The following is a 16,411-nucleotide window of genomic DNA, read 5'->3' as shown; positions in this document are numbered from 1 at the left end:
ATAGCACCTGCTTCAGCCTTGGTCATTCACAGCTCCTATCTCCCTATAATCTCTCTGTGCACTGTCATTATCGCTTCTTTATTGCTACCTTTGCTTCTGGAGCCATGACTCACCTTCTCTCAGCCTGGTATAAATACCTCCCTATTTCTCCCTTTTTTTAGCTTTGACAAAGGGTCAGTTAGACTCGTAACGTCACCTCTTTTCTCTCGTTACAGATGCTGCCAGACCTGCTGAGATTTTCCAGCATTTACTCTTTTGGTTTCAGATTCCAGCATCCGCAGTAAGTTGCTTTTAGGCAGGAGTTTCTCTATTGCTGATCTTTCAGTCAAGATGTAGTGGCTCACGGCTATGTAAGGCTCATCAACCTCTTTCGTACTGTTACCAAGATTACCCAGACATCTGTTGGTCCCACTTTAGAGACTATAGTCTGAGATTATGCTCTGGATTCCCAGTGATTATGTTATCAGATGATGTAGTTTGGCTCCTTCAACCCATGGAATGACCAATTCCGGGATGGGCACAGATCATACCATTACTGAAGGTAACTAGCTTTATAGAAAACATTTGATCTATGCAATCCTATTGATAGCTGGAGAGATATTTTCCAGGGTATTTTTCCATTATCAATCCAGGTGTTTTATCTTCTCAAAAAACAATACTTGGTCGAGGAGGTGGCTAAAGAGTAAAGTGGCTTGTCACAATCTTGCAGACACCAACATGAACCAAATCCTTCTCTACTCCATGTTTTTGCAAACCAATATTCAGCATTTACAGATGCATGGACTTTCTCCACCCGTATCCTGTGAACAAGTTGGGGATTGTCCAAGCATTGTGAACTCTTGGAAAAATTAAATTGCAATCGACAATCAAAATTGGTTTCAAGAATTTTATTAAAAATACATTGGGCACAGTGAATATGCTAGGAGCTTAAAATATGTATAACACAAAACAAAATTTTTGTATCCACAGCTCAATGAATGAAGACGAATATGTTAAACAAATCTTTAAGTCAAACAGTGACATCATCATACAAAATGACCCACAAAGATGACTGTTGACACTTTTGGCTATGAATATATCTCCGCTTTCCATTCCCATTGAGAAGGTATGGTTTGTTTAGGTGATAAAACAATCACACAAAATGGCCTTGCATTTGCACCTCAGAATACCACATAGCACTTTGCAAGTTTTGCAGTTGGGAAACATGGCGTACGGTGTGTTGGCTTATATTGGCTGACGATATGAGTTTTGGAGCCATGAGGTCATGTTGCAACTATACAAAACTCTGGTGCAGCTGTACTTGGAGTATTGCACATAGTTCTGGTCGTTGCGTTATAGGAAGGATGTGGAAACATTGGAAAGGTTGCGTATAGGAGATTTACTATGATGTTCGGTAAAAACAGTGACTGCAGATGCTGGAAACCAGATTCTGGATTAGTGGTGCTGGAAAAGCACAGCAGTTCAGGCAGCATCCGAGGAGCAGTAAAATCGACATTTCGGGCAAAAGCCTTTCATCAGGAATACAGGCAGAGAGCCTGAAGGGTGGAGAGATAAATGAGAGGAGAGTGGGGATGGGGAGAAAGTAGCATAGAGTACAATAGGTGAGTGGGGGAGGGGATGAAGGTGACAGGTCAGGGGGGAGGGGGGTGAAGTGGATAGGTGGAAAAAAAGACAAGCAGATAGGACAAGTCATAGAGACAGTGCTGAGCTGGAAGTTTGGAACTGGGGTGAGGTGGGGGAAGGGGAAATGAGGAAACTGTTGAAGTCCACATTGATGCTCTGGGGTTGAAGTGTTCCGAGGCAGAAGATGAGGCGTTCTTCCTCCAGGCATCTGGTGGTGAGGGAGCGGCGGTGAAGGAGGCCCAGGACCTCCATGTCCTCAGCAGAGTGGGAGGGGGAGTTGAAAGGTTGGGCCACAGGGCGGTGTGGTTGATTGGTGCGGGTGTCTCAGAGATGTTCCCTAAAGCGCTCAGCGAGGGGGCGTCCAGTCTCCCCAATGTAGAGGAGACCGCATTGGGAGCAACGGATACAATAAAAGATATTGGTGGATGTGCAGGTAAAACTTGATGGGTGTGGAAGGCTCCATTAGGGCCTTGGATGGAGGTGAGGGAGGAGGTGTGGGCGCAGGTTTTGCAATTCCTGCGGTAGCAGGGGAAGGTGCCAGCATGGGAAGGTGGGTTGTATGGAGGTGTGGACCTGACCAGGTAGTCATGGAAGGAACGGCCTTTGTGGAAGGCGGAAAGGGGTGGAGAGGGAAATATATCCCTGGTGGTGGGGTCCATTTGGAGGTAGTGGAAATGTTGGCAGATGATTTGGTTTATGCGAAGGTTGCTGCTGAAAATGTGTTGCTGGTTAAAGCACAGCAGGTCAGGCAGCATCCAAGGAACAGGAAATTCGATGTTTCGGGCCAGAGCCCTTCATCAGGAATGAGGAGAGCCTCTCCTCATTCCTGATGAAGGGCTCTGGCCTGAAACGTCGAATTTCCTGTTTCTTGGATACTGCCTGACCTGCTGTGCTTTAACCAGCAACACATTTTCAGCTCTGATCTCCAGCATCTGCAGACCTCACTTTTTACTACTTTATGCGAAGGTTGGTAGGGTGGAAGGTGAGCTCCAGGGCCGTTCTGTCATTGTTACATTTGGAGGGGTGGGGTCAGAGGGCGGAGGTGTAGGATGTGGACTAGATGCATTGTAGGGCATCTTTAACCACGTGGGAAGGGCAATTGCAGTCTCTAAAGAAAGAGGCCATCTGTTCCGTGGTGGAACTGGTCCTCCTGGGAGAAGATACGGCGGAGGTGGTGGAATTGGGAATATGGGATGGCACTTTTGCAGGAGGTAGGATGGGAAGAGGTGTAATCCAGGTAGCTATGGGAGTTGGTGGGTTTGTAAAAATGTCAGTGTCATGTCGGTCGTCATTAATGGAGATGGAGAGGTCCAGGAAGGGGAGGGAGGTGTCAGAGATGGTCCAGGTAAATTTAAGGTCAGGGTGGAATGTGTTGGTGAAGTTGATGAATTGCTCAACCTCCTCGTGGGAGCACGGGGTAGCGCCAATGCAGTCATCAATGTAGCGGAGGAAGAGCTGGGGAGTGGTGCCGGTGTAATTACGGAAGATAGACTGTTCTACGTAGCCAACAAAGAGACAAGCATAGCGGGGGCCCATACAGGTGCCCATGGCTACCCCTTTGGTCTGGAGGAAGTGGGAGGATTCAAAGGAGAAATTGTTAAGGGTGAGGACCAGTTCAGCCAAACGAATGAGAGTGTCGGTGGAAGGATACTGTTGGGGACGTCGGGAGAGGAAGAAACGGAGGGCTTGGAGGCCCTGGTCGTGGCGGATGGAGGTGTGGAGGGATTGGATATTCATGGTGAAGATGAGGCATTGGGGGCCGGGGAAACGGAAGTCTTGGAGGAGGTGGAGGGCGTGGGTGGTGTCTCGAACATATGTGGGGAGCTCCTGGACTAGGGGGGATAGGACAGTGTCATGGTAGGTAGAGATGAGTTCAGTGGGGCAGGAGCATGTTGAGACAATGGGTTGGCCAGGGTGGTCAGGCTTGTGGATCTTGGGAAGGAGGTAGAACCGGGCAATGTGGGGTTCCCAGACTATGAGGTTGGAAACTGTGAGGGTGATGAGGTTCTGTATGGTCTGGGAGATGATGGTTTGGTGATGGGGTGGTGGGGTCATGGTCGAGGGGGCGGTAGGAAGAGGTGTTCTCGAGTTGGCATTTGGCTTCAGTGGTGTAGCGGTCAGTGTGCCAGACTACCACTGCGCCCCCTTTATCTGCTGGCTTGATGGTGAGGTTGGGATTGGAGCAGAGGGAATGGAGGGCTGCATGTTGTGAGGGTGAGAGGTTGGAGTGGGGGAGGGGGGTAGACAGGTTGAGGCGATTAATGTCCCGGCGGCAGTTGGAAATGAAGAAGTCGAGAGTGGGTAATAGGCAGTGCTAGGTGTCCAGGTGGATGGTGTGTGTTGGAGGTGGGTGAAGGGGTCCTCGGAAGGTGGGCGGGAATCCTGATTGTGAAAGTAAGCTCGGAGGCGGAGGCGGCAGAAGAAGTGTTCGACATCACGGTGTGTATTAAATTCATTGATGCGTGGGCGGAGGGGGATGAAGGTGAGTCCTTTGCTGAGGACTGATTGTTTGTCCTCAGTGAGGGGGAGGTCTGGTGGGATGGTGAAAACTCGGCAGGGCTGGGAGCTGGGATCTGGTGCGGGTGTAGAGCTGGGAGTGGGGGTGGAGCCTGTAACTGGAGAGTGTGTGGTGGTGGGGGGAATGAGGGTATGGTCAAGAGAAGGGGTGGTGTTCCCCTCAGGGATCTGGGGGGTGGGGATGGTGACAGTGGGCTCTGTGGGTGGCATGTCATCAGAATGCAGGTGAGTGGCGGTGGGGGTGGAAGTGGTGGCAAACACGGCAGTAGGGGGCCGGAAGTCACTGAGCGTGTGACATCAGTGATGATGTGAGGGGTGGAAGTGATGTCACGTGTGGTGCATGAGGAATTGTGAGAGGCGGAAGTGGCTGTGGACGTGGCCATGATGGGGGTGGAAGTGATATCATCAATCAGTGTGGGGATGGTGGCTGCATGAGCCGCATGGCTAATGGCGTCCGAGCAGTTCCAGAGGCCGGGGGAATCTACTGAAATGTTTGAGGAGCGCTGGTTATGGAGGTGGATAGATAAACGTTTGTTGTACTTACAGTTTTTGATGTTTGAGAGGAGTTGAAATACTGTTTGTTGAGAGTATGAATTCTCCTGAGGATATAGTACAGAACAGGTCCTTTGCAATTCTGAGAGAGTGTGGCCCTTAGCTGAGGCAGGGCTGACTGTAGAGAAGTTAGGTGCCGGCGCATTGCTGCGAGCGTGGAGCGGAGGATCTTGAAGGAGAACCGTTGCTGGTGTTTTTGAATCTGTCGTCTGTGCTATTTGTCCTGTTCGGGTCCGAACTCTGCTGGTTTAAAGGTGGTCTGGAGTCTGTGTGGGATGAGTTGGTTACGGAGGCAGGCACTGAGGAAGCAAATGTGGCTGTAGTGGCGAGTTTGTTTGGAAGCCTGGTATGGAGGGAAGGTCTTATGAGGAAAGGCTGAGGGACTTGAGGCTGTTTTTGTTCGAGAGAAGAAGGTTGAGAGGTGACTTAATTGAGACATACAAGATATTCAGAGAATTAGACAGGGTGGACAGTGAGAGCCTTTTTCCTTGGATGGTGATGGCTAGCATGAAGGGACATAGCTTTAAATCAAGGAGTGATAAATATAGGACAGGTGTCAGAGGTAGTTTCTTTACTCAGAGCGTAGCGGTGGTGTGGAATGCACTGCCTGCAAAAGTAGTAGACTCACCAACTTTAAGGGCATTTAAATGGTCAGTGAATAAATATATGGATGATAATAGAATAGTGTAGGCTAGATGGGCTTCAGAACCGTTTCACATATTGGCATAACAGCGAGGGCCGTAGGGCCTGTACTGTGCTGTAATGTATGTTTTATGTTGATCCACACATAGCAAACTCCCACAAAGAGCTGTGTGGTAATGACCAGATTTCTTGTGCTTTTGTATGTTGCCATTTGAGGGATAAATAGCAACTGAGACCCTGGGGAGAATTTCCTTGTCCATAGTGCCACTTTACATTCATCTGAGAGACCAGGTGAGGTATCAGATGACCACTTCACCTGGAAGGCAGCACCCTCCTGTCGGTGCAGCTCTCCCCCAGTTCTGTATTGGAGAATTTTACAGTCTGTTGTCTTCAACCAACAACCTCCTGATTGAGGAAACAATACTGATGCCCAATGAGTCAAGTGAAACTAGCTGTGCTTGACAGGGGTCTATCCCAACCCTTTCCTTCTACTTGCCCTGTCCAAATGCAGACTCAAATATGCACATGAATCTTCTACTGACCATAATGGAGATAGTTTGAGCTGTGAAGTAATTAGTGCTTTGTGGTTAGATTACTGGCTGAGCAGTCCAGTAACCTAGATTAATGATCAGGTAAGACCTGAGTTCAAACTCCATCACAATAGTTGGGTACATGTACATCCAATAAATAAATCTGGAATAAGAATTTACTATCCATAATTGTGACCAGATTGGTAGAAAAGTCAACCTGTCACTAATGACCTTTGGGAAAGGATGGCTGCTGTTCTTACCCAGTCTGACCTATATGCAAAGCCAAACCCACAGTGATGGGTTGACTCTTGGCCTGATACACAGCTCGAGCAAGGGGAGGTAGTGGTAATATCACTGGCAATCCATTGCATTAGGCTAATGCTCTGAGTACATGGGTTCAAATCCCAGCATGGCAGAAGGTGGTAGTTAAATGAGTAAATCTGGAGTTATAAAAGCAAAGGCGATCATGACAACTTTTCGTTGTAGGGACCCATCTAGTTGACCAATGTCCTTAATGGAATGAAAGTTCTGCCCTTAATCCGTGTGCCAAACATGTGGCTACTGACCCACAGCAATGTGGCTAACACCTGCATATATTACCCATCCCTAAGTGTCCAGTGGGACGTTAAGAGTCAACCACATCAAACTTGAAATGACCCAAGCAATCCAGGGGTAATTAGGGCTGGGCAACAAATGCTGGACCTGACCAGTCACCCCGACATCCCATAACAGAACAAAAGGAAACAAAATGTTAAAGAATGGGGCGGAAGAAGCTATCGCTTGTCAGCATGGAGCCATAGAGATGTACAGCATGGAAACAGACTGTTCGGTCCAACCCATCCACGCCGACCAGATATCCTAACCCAGTCTAGTCCCACCTGCCAAACCTCCCTCCAAACCCTTCCTATTCATATATCCATCCAAATGCCTCTTAAGTGGTGCAATTGTATCAGTCTCCACCACTTCCTCTGGCAGCTCATTCCATACACACACCACCCTCTGCATGACAAAGTTGCTCCTTAGGAACAATGCTCACATCTTGTAAATGAACAGGAAAATTTTTGAAAATGGCTTTGCTTCCCCAAAACCTTTCTCTGGTCTGTGGGCTGCTTATTTGTTAACAGCAGCCAGAGGGCCTCAAATTTGGCCAGGGCCACAGTTTCTTGGCACATTCCATGTACATTGTGTTTCCAAGTCCCAGTGCCAGGAAATTTGGACAGATTCCTCCATTGCATCTGCAGCCCCAAAGGCATATCAGGTCTTTAAAATTCCTCGATTCAGACCACCAACAGTAACTTCTGGGAGAATGCTTTTAAAACATCTTTTTTGAGGGGGTTGTGCTGGAGAGAACGGAATCAGATTTTAAAAAAAATGACAGCAGGTCACACTGCTCTAAGTGTGGAGCTGAATTCAGATAGCGGAGAAAATGAAATTGGACTAAACTGGGAAATGGTGAAATGTCAGAGGAAATCACATGGGTTGGCAGGTACATGGGCATTGTTTTGGTAATAGAGAGCCTAAAAATAGCGTAACAATTAAAATCCAGAAATGTTTCATTTAAAAGAAAAGGAAATTGAAATCTTGCCTGTGATTTCTTGCTCCTTCGAATCATTGTAGCCATCCAGCTAAAACGCTCACGACAACAACAACCTGAATTGTTACAGCACCTCAAACATTGCAAAATGTCCCTACGGTGTTCCACAGCTTTGTCAGTAAATAAACTCTAACCAACGAGCTGCAAAAGGAAATATTTGGACAGGCGAACAAAAGCTGGGTTCAAAGTGGTAAGGTTGTAAAAAAACAGGAAAATGATGAGGAGAAAGGTGGAGAGGTTTAGGGTTCGGAATTCTGAGCTCAGGTCCTATGCAATTGAAGACCCAGCATTAGTGGACTGCTGGAAGATGGGAATAGGCAAAAAGCTGGGCCTGGAGATCTTAGAAGATCAGGTTGTTGGGCTGGGTAGGTGATGCGTTTTGTATCACTGGATGAAATGACTGAGATCAGGAGAGGAGAAGTTACAGAGGTGATTTGAAGACGAGGATGTAACTACAATTAATTACATTGATACATTAGAATGTTGGCAGGTATGTTCAAACGAATGGTCTTTATTTGCAGTCATTCCTCCAAAAACAGCCTATTTGTGCTGTTGTGCATGGGCCAGTCAAGGAGCCCTGGCTGACAGGGATAAAAGGAGTGTCAGACAATCTCCTCATCCTAGGCACTGGCTCTGAGCTGGCTGGTACTATATACATGTGACTAAAGGGTAACCTGGTGACGGGATACAGGCCTCTATGCAATTATTTCACACACCAAAAACATAATCAATCATTCAAAATTTGTGAGCAAAACTTGCATATCAGCGACCACTTTCACTTCCCTGACAATCTTGCTCTCTGACCTGCTTCCTCTCAACACTGAGCAAAGGGAGGATGAACAGGTTGACAACATCCATCAGATGGAGGTACAGGAGGGGTGCGCATCAACTGTGGAGACTGGCTGGGAGGGAGACACATCTACACATCCTCCTCCCTTCCACACTGAGCAACTACCCATTAACCTCCCCCATCAACGCCTGGGAGAAAGTGAGGATTGCACATGCTGGAATTCAGTCAAAAGGTGTGGTGCTGGAAAAGCGCAGCCGGTCAGGCAGCATCCGAAGAGCATAAGCTCATTCCTGATGAAGAGCTTATGCTCGAAATGTCGACTCTCCTGCTCCTCGGACACTGCCTGACCAGCTGCGCTTTTCTAGTGCCACACTTTTTGACACCCATCAACGCCTGGCCCCGGTTTGCAGAACATCTCGTCTTTGTCAGTAAGTTACGATAGACTGCAATTGCTTTTAATATTTTATTCTATTAATATTAACTTTTATTTCACAAGTTTTAGCATTTATTATTTTGACCCAAACAAAACCCCAGAAATAACAGGGAAAAAGTCATAATCTTGTGGCCTGGGAACCTAACCCTATTTTTAAGCATATGTTATTAAACTCTGCACTCGCCAATTCATCATTCCCAGGGTTTTCAGAAACAGAACCCTCATGGATACAGAGGAATGACTGTATAGTCAAAGTATTTAGCAATGACTCTGCAGACTGTAATATTCTTCTGACCACCTACACTATGGAGTTTATTTTTCTGAACCTTTTTTTTTCCTCAGTTAATATCTGTTGCCTCTTCCCTGATTTCCAGTTCTCTTATTTGGAGAGCAACACATCAGTTGTTCCCATTGGGAATTCTATTAATATGCAATCATCCTCTTTATAACAAGTTCAGCAGTTCAGTCTAATGGCTCTTGGACCCATTTGGAAAGATTCCTCACAGGCTTGTTCTTACTTGCTTCAATGTCTAACTGTTGCCAGTCTCTGGTACTTTGTGGTTAAAATGTGATAATTGAAAGCCAAAGCTGTACTCACTGCTCAGAATGAAAGAGCTTCTTTCTCAGCGTCAAAATGCCACAAAAAGTTCCATAGCCATTAAAATTCTGTTTACAGTGTTGTAATACATGAAAAGACATCTTGGTTAAGTAACTAGTCAGGCTACAGAAAACTTTCCCTTGCCCATTCTCGAATAGCATTTTTGTCACATCCTCTCAAAAGGGCAGATAATAGCTCAGTTTAGTGCCACATCCAACAGACAGCACCCCTGACAGTACAGCCCTCCCTCAGTACTGCACTTCTGTGGCCAAATCTGTAGTCTTATTCTGGCTCAGGTGAGAGTGTGACCCACTAAGCCACAAGTTGTCAACCAGGTGAAACAGCAGATATGTGAACTTGTAAAGCATCTTTCAGTCAATTCGGTAGTTTTGAAGAGTAATCAGTCCAGTATTACTTTTATTCATTCATGGGATGTGGGCATCGCTTGCTGGACAGTATTTATTGCCCATCCCTAAATGCTCAGAGGATAGTTAAGAATCGCTGTGGGTCTGGAGTCTCACATAGACCAGATCAAGTAAAAGACAGCAGATTTCCTTTCCTTAAAAGGATATTAGTGAACCAGATGGGTTTTAAAACAATGGTTTCTTGGTAACCATTAGATTAAATTTTTTACTGAATTTAAATTTCACCATCAAACCCCTGTCCCCAGAACATTAGAACTGGGGTTATGGTGACATTATCAATACGCCACTGCGTCACCAACAGAAAATGTACCACTTTCTGCACAGTAAGCTGCCACAAACAACAAAACAATTAATGAGCAGAATGGATATGGGCAGAAAGTTGTTTTTTTTTCCCTTCTGTCTAACACTCCAGCAAGAAAACCATCTTAAAACAGATTTACTTGAGTTAATTTTAGCTGAAATAATCTATCCTTCAGAATCAACATTGAGAGACTGTCCTTGTTCTTTTCATGAAATAACGTAACCCAGTCACTACGTGTAATAAATTATGTGGAGTTAAACTAATGCCTGTGAAAGCCCAGTGTATATTTTTGCACTATTAATAATCCTCACAGGATATCAGCCTCTGCTTACTTTCTGCTTCCTCTTTCAGTTCCAATGATGACCTCTCAGTTAGTTTCACTGCGTCTGTCTACATGTTGCAGTCTGATGGAGATACATTGTACTTGGCAAATAGGGACGATATTAAGAAGGCTTCCACTCTGAAAACACACACACACTCTGTCCAGCCAACATATCTGCTTCACTTTCTGGGCGGACGTTCCTGTAAGTAGGATGCCAGAGGAGTTCCAGTGACTCATTGCACCAATCCCAATCCTTACTTCATGTCAAATAGATATATTACATGTGTAGAGAAATTTCCTCCAGTTAAAACTGGGTACCTGTGAATAGAAACAGAGAATATTCACGAGCTGAAGAACAATCGCTTGTCATTTTTGGTTCAGTGTTTACCAAATAAAACATCCTGGTTTAAACTATATCTTTTACCCAAAGTCTTGCACTTTCTAACATTCTATGACTTCCGCCAGGTTTAACCCTCTTCTCTCTAAATGAGTAGAGACGTAACATTTGCAAACCTTCACCGTTAATTCTCGCAATATATGAACCTTTGCTTTCTTTAAGGTTCCCCATTGTTCCTTGGTGAGTTATCTACTTCATAGAATCTCTGAAGTGTGGAAGCAGGCCATCCAACCCATTGAGTTTACACCAAACCCCCCAAAGAGCACCCATCCAGATCTACCCTATCGCTGTTAGTCTGCATTAGTATGCTAATCCACTGAGCCTGCACATCTTTGGACTGTGGGAGGAAACTGGAGTATCCAGAAGAAATCCACATAGACAAGGGAAGTACATGCAAACTCCACACAGACAGTCACCTGAGGATGGAATCGGACTTGGGTCCCTGGCGCCGTGGGGCTTGAGTTTTAACCACTGAGTCACCCCACTTATTTTTAATTCCCATTCACTCGAGTCAGGTTCCTTTACAACTAAATGAAATAATTCCTCCTCAAGATAAAAGTACATTTACACTTGATTCATCCTTGTCCATAACTGTTCTAATTATGTTTATGGTCACTATTCCCCAAATGCTCCTCCATTGAAACCTATGCCACTCATTTCATTTTAATGCTTAGAATTAAACCTAGAAATTCTTCCTTTCTCTTTTGAGTTGCAAACAAACTGATTAACAAACTTCCTTTGTAGACACGTTTGCCCTTTATATGTTACAATCGCAATTAGATTAGTTGAAGTCTCCCACTATCACCTCCCTATGGTTCTGGCATCTTTCCATAATTTGCCTGTAACTTTGGTGACATATTCCTAGATGTCCAGTCGTAGTATCTCAGCTATTTTTCCATAATTTCAAACAAATAGATTCAGTTTTGATCCCCTTATTCTGATCTAGTGTTTCTCTCTTCTAATTACTACTGCCATGTCCACCTCCTTTTCCTTTCCAGAATAGCTTGCAGCCAGGAATATTTTTCCCAATCATTTCTCTTCTTTTAGGCAAATCTCTCTTCTTGTCACTACACCACTATGTCACTAGCATAGACCATTTGACCTGGGAGCAGAAGAAAGCCATTGGCCCATTGAATCTGTTCTGCTATGAAATAACTTCCCAGAGGCTGGTATAAGTCACCCTTTATTTACATGTGCAGAGTAGTTGATACCAAATCTCATCCCTCAGAGCCAGCTCTCAGAGTGAACAGAACCTCTGACCCTCCTGTTTATATTCGTCAGCCAGGGCTTCCTGATTGTACCAGGTTAACAGCCAATCAGGGAACTCCTATTCTATAAGTCAAGAGTGTGGTGTTGGAAAAGCACAGCAGGTCAGGCAGCATCTGAGGAGCAGGAAAATCTATGTTTTGGGCAAATGGCTTTTACCCGAAACAACGATTTTCCTGCTCCTCGGATGCTGCTTGACCTGCTGTGCTTTTCCAGCACCACACTCTTGACTCTAATCTCCATCATCTGCAGTACTCACTTTCATCCCATATTCTATAAGGCCCACCTGGCTGACTTTACTCCAATCACTACATGCCATTCAATGGGATCAGGACTGATCTGACAATCCACTTTCTTATCTTTTTCCCAGAACCCTTGATTTCCTCATCGATTAAAAATCTGTCTGATTTAGTCTTGAATGTACTTATTACCCAGCCTCAATAGTGCTTTGTGCTAAATCCACAAATTCACTATTCTGAGAGAAGAAATTCCTCCTCATCCCTGTCTTAAAAGGGCAATCTCTCACTCTGAGCTTATGCCCTCTGTCCTACACTCTCTCAGAGGGGGAAACAACCCAGAATCATAGAATGCTCACAGTGTGGAAGCAGGACATTCAGCCCATCAAGTACATACTGACCCTCTGAAGAGAATCCTACTCAGACCTACCCCATCCCAATAACCCTGTATGTCCATGGATAACCCCTGTATATCCATGGCGAACCCAGCTTGCCTGCATTTCCTTGGACACAAGGGTAATTTAGCATGACCAATTCATCTAACCTGCACATCTTTGGACTGTGAGATGAAACTAAAACCCCTGTAGGAAACCCTTGCAGACATGGGGAGAATGTGCAAAGTCCACACAGACAGTCACCTGGGGAGGAATCAAACCCGGGTCCCCAATGCTGCGAGGCAGCAGTGCTAATCTCTGAGAGACTGTACCACCTCTCTGCATCTACCTTGTGAAATCCCCTAAGAATCTTGTATGTTTCAATGAAGTCACCTCTCATTCTTCCATATTCCAACAAGTACAGGCCCAACCTATTCATCTACTCATGATAAAACAGCCCCTCCACTCCTGGGATAAACCTAGTGAACTTTCTTTGGACTTCTATTGATCTATTGGAACAGCACAACTCCATTGGAGAGAAACTAGATAAAGAAACTAGACATTAGATAAGGTGTTCAAATGAGCCATGATTGTACTGAATGGCAGGATAGGCTTGACATGCTGAATGGCCTACTTGTATTCCTATGTTCCTATAGGCTGACCTGGATTAGATTAGATTCCCTACAGTGTAGAAACTGCCCCTTCGGCCCAACAAGTCCACACTGACCCTCTGAAGAGTAACCCATCCAGACCCATTTCCCTCTGACTAACCCACCTAACACTATGGGCAATTTAGCACGGTCAATGCACCTGATCTGCACATCTTTAGATTGTGGGAGGAAACCGGAGCACCTGGAGGAAACCCATGCAGACACGGGGAGAATGTGTAAACTCTACGCAGACAATTGACCGAGGCTGGGATTGAACCTGGGTTCCTGGCGCTGTGAGGCAACAATGCTAATCACTGAGCCACCTTACCGCCCACTTGAGACTTAGTGAGAGATGGCTTGTTTGAAGTATGAATGGCTGGACAGGTTGACCTGAATGGCTTGATTCTGAGCTGTACCTTCTGTGCAATTACATCCAATTGGTAACTTAAAAGTGACTTACCCCATTATCAGTTATTGACTTTATGTAAGAGATTCTTGATTTTCAAGGATGAATTGGCCTTGTTGTTCAATCCCTTCCCTGTGCAACACCAATCAGAGGGTTAATTATCGTGATAAAGCAGGCGTTTTCATAAGATTTTCAGTAGATTGTAGATTGCAATAGAAGATGTTCTCAGACTGAATTATTTGTTTTCATTCAATTCAAAAATGTTTCAGTAACAATTTAGTGCAATTTCATATTGAAGCTTCGGTTGGAGGTGAAGAGGCAGAAGAGCAAGAAGTGAGAGAATGGAAGGGTTAGCCATCACAGTCTGGATAATGGTGAGGCATGGAGACTGGTTTAGCTCAATTTGCTGGACAGTTGGTTTGCAAAGCAGTGTGATGCCAACAGCATAGGTTCAATTTCTACACTGGCTGAGGTTATCATGAAGGACTCTTCTTCTCAACCTCTCCCCTGTGGCGGCCCTCAGGTTAAATCACCACCAGTTGTTTCTCTCTAATGACAGAGCAGCCCCTGTGGTCTGGTAAGACAAAGGTGACTTAAGACATGGAATGACTGATGCCTTGCTACCCATCTACAGAATTATAGGATAGCACAGCATGTTATCTACCTAGACTTCCAAAGGGCCTTTGATAAGGTGCCTCATGGGAGGCTGTTGAGTATGGTGTTAGAGGTGAGCTACTGGCATGGATTGATTGGCTGTCTGACTGAAGATAGACAGTTGGGATAAAAGGTTCTTATCAGAAGGCAGGTAGTGACAAGTCGTGTCCCACAGGGTTCAGTATTGGGGCCGCAGCTGTTCACTTTATATATTAATGATCTGGATGAAGGGACTGAGACCATTCTGGCGAAGTTTGCCGATGATACAAAGTTAGGTGGACAGGCAGGTAGTTCTGAGGAGGTAGGGATGCTGCAGAAAGATTTAGACAGTTTAGGAGAGTGGTCCAGGAAATGGCTGATGAAATTCAATGTGAGCAAGGACGAGGACTTGCACTTTGGAAAAAAGAATACAAGCACGGACTATTTTCTAAATGGTGAGAAAATTCATAAAGCCAAAGTACAAAGGGATCTGGGAGTGCTCGTCCAAGATTCTCTAAAGGTTAAGAAAACAAATATATATTGGCATTTATCTCAAGAGGGTTGGAATATAAAAGCAGCGATGTCCTACTGAGACTTTATAAAGTTCTGGTTCGGCCCTATTTAGAATACTGTGTCCAATTTTGGGCTTCACACCTCAGGAAGGACATTCTGGCAACAGAGCATGTTCAGCAGAGATTCATACAGGTGATCCTGGAATGGTAGGCCGAACATATGATGAACGGCTGAGGATCCTGGGATTGTATTCATTAGAGCTTAGAAGGTTGAGGGGAGATCTAATAGAAACTTACAAGATAATGCATGCCTTAGAAAGGGTGGACGCTGGGAATTTGTTTCCGTCAGATGGGGCCACTAGGACCCATGGGCACAGCCTTAGAATTAGAGGGGGTCAAGTTAAAACGGAAATGAGGAGACATTTCTTCAGCCAGAGAGTGGTGGGCCTGTGGAATTCATTGCCACGGAGCACAGTGGAGGCCGGGACATTATATGTCTTCAAGGCAGAGATTAATAAATTCTTAATCTCGCAAGGAATTAAGGGTTACGGGGAGAGTACAGGTAATTGGTGATGAAATGTCCATCAGCCACGACTGAATGGCGGAGTGGACTCAATGGGCCGAATGGCCTTCCTTCCATTCCTGTGTCTTATGGTTTTAGAAGGAGAACATTGAACTCAACCAGTCTCTTTCAAAGAGTAATCCACTGAAGGCCAATTCCCTGTTTTTTGTCTAAATCACTGCAACCTTTTCTTCTTCAGGTATTTATCTAATTTATCCGAGGTGAATTCCGAATTCATAACCACCACCCTATCAGTCAGTGCATTCCAAATCCTGGCCACTCGGTGGGTGAAAAAAAAAGTTCTCTGTCATGCCATTTCTGGTACTTTTGCCAATCATTTTAAATCTCCGTTCCTGGGATGAAGGGGCTGCGAGGTACTGTGGAAGAAAGCCCAGCAGAATGCTTCAGTGCACCTTGTATGTGCATCCCAGGTACATAACGTGCTAAGGAAACTGGAAGTTGTACTCCTTTAATTGGCAGCACACCTCCTTGTTATCAAGCGTCTGGACAAAATATTATGTGCTTCTCATCAATGTCTTTGACTGATTCTTACATTAACGATAAAGATAAAAGCATTCTTGAGGGATATTTCTTATCATTAAGGGCCAAAGGCAGGTATATGGAATTAGACCAGAGATCAGCCATGGTCTGACTGAATGGTGGAACAAGCTCATGGCTTTGAATGGCCTACTCCTGTAATGTTCAGATTGCTCCTAACAAACTCCTTTTCATCCCCTTTTAATGTAGGCATAAAGCCTGAACATTGAAATAGCAAGTCTCAGGATAAAGAGCAGGCCATTTAGAACTAAGCTAAGGAGGAATGTCTTCACTCAGAAGATGGTTAATTCCACAGAGAGCTGTGGAAGTTCTGTCATTGAGTGTGTTCAAGACTGAAATCAATTGATTTCTACATCAAGGGATATGGGATAGTGCAGGAAAATGGGCGTTGAAGTAGAAAATCAGCCAGGATCTCATTGAATGGTGCAGCTATCATGAAGGGCTGAATGGCCTCCTCTTGCTCCTGTGGAATACACCTCTCATTACCTGA

At 45.1% G+C, this 16,411-nt stretch overlaps 1 protein-coding gene across 2 annotated transcripts in view; it reads right to left on the bottom strand.

Annotated features, from left to right (window-relative positions):
- Window positions 1-8,579: 8,579 nt before the first annotated feature.
- The window catches only part of kitlga (kit ligand a), a 155,062-nt gene continuing 147,230 nt past the window's right edge, over window positions 8,580-16,411 (bottom strand). For both annotated transcript variants that reach the window (XM_060839255.1, XM_060839256.1), the window contains 2 exons: window positions 13,711-13,788; window positions 8,580-10,645 (listed from right to left, as the gene is read on the bottom strand). In XM_060839255.1, coding sequence (XP_060695238.1) covers window positions 13,731-13,788 — 58 coding nt within the window. In that variant the 3' untranslated portion in view covers window positions 8,580-10,645; window positions 13,711-13,730. The remainder of the gene's footprint in view (window positions 10,646-13,710; window positions 13,789-16,411) is intronic.

This window comes from Hemiscyllium ocellatum, chromosome 19 (genome assembly GCF_020745735.1).
Source record: "Hemiscyllium ocellatum isolate sHemOce1 chromosome 19, sHemOce1.pat.X.cur, whole genome shotgun sequence".
Classification (NCBI taxonomy): domain Eukaryota; kingdom Metazoa; phylum Chordata; class Chondrichthyes; order Orectolobiformes; family Hemiscylliidae; genus Hemiscyllium; species Hemiscyllium ocellatum.
Note: the sequence above shows the minus strand (reverse complement) of the source record. Positions and strands in the feature narration are given on the sequence as shown.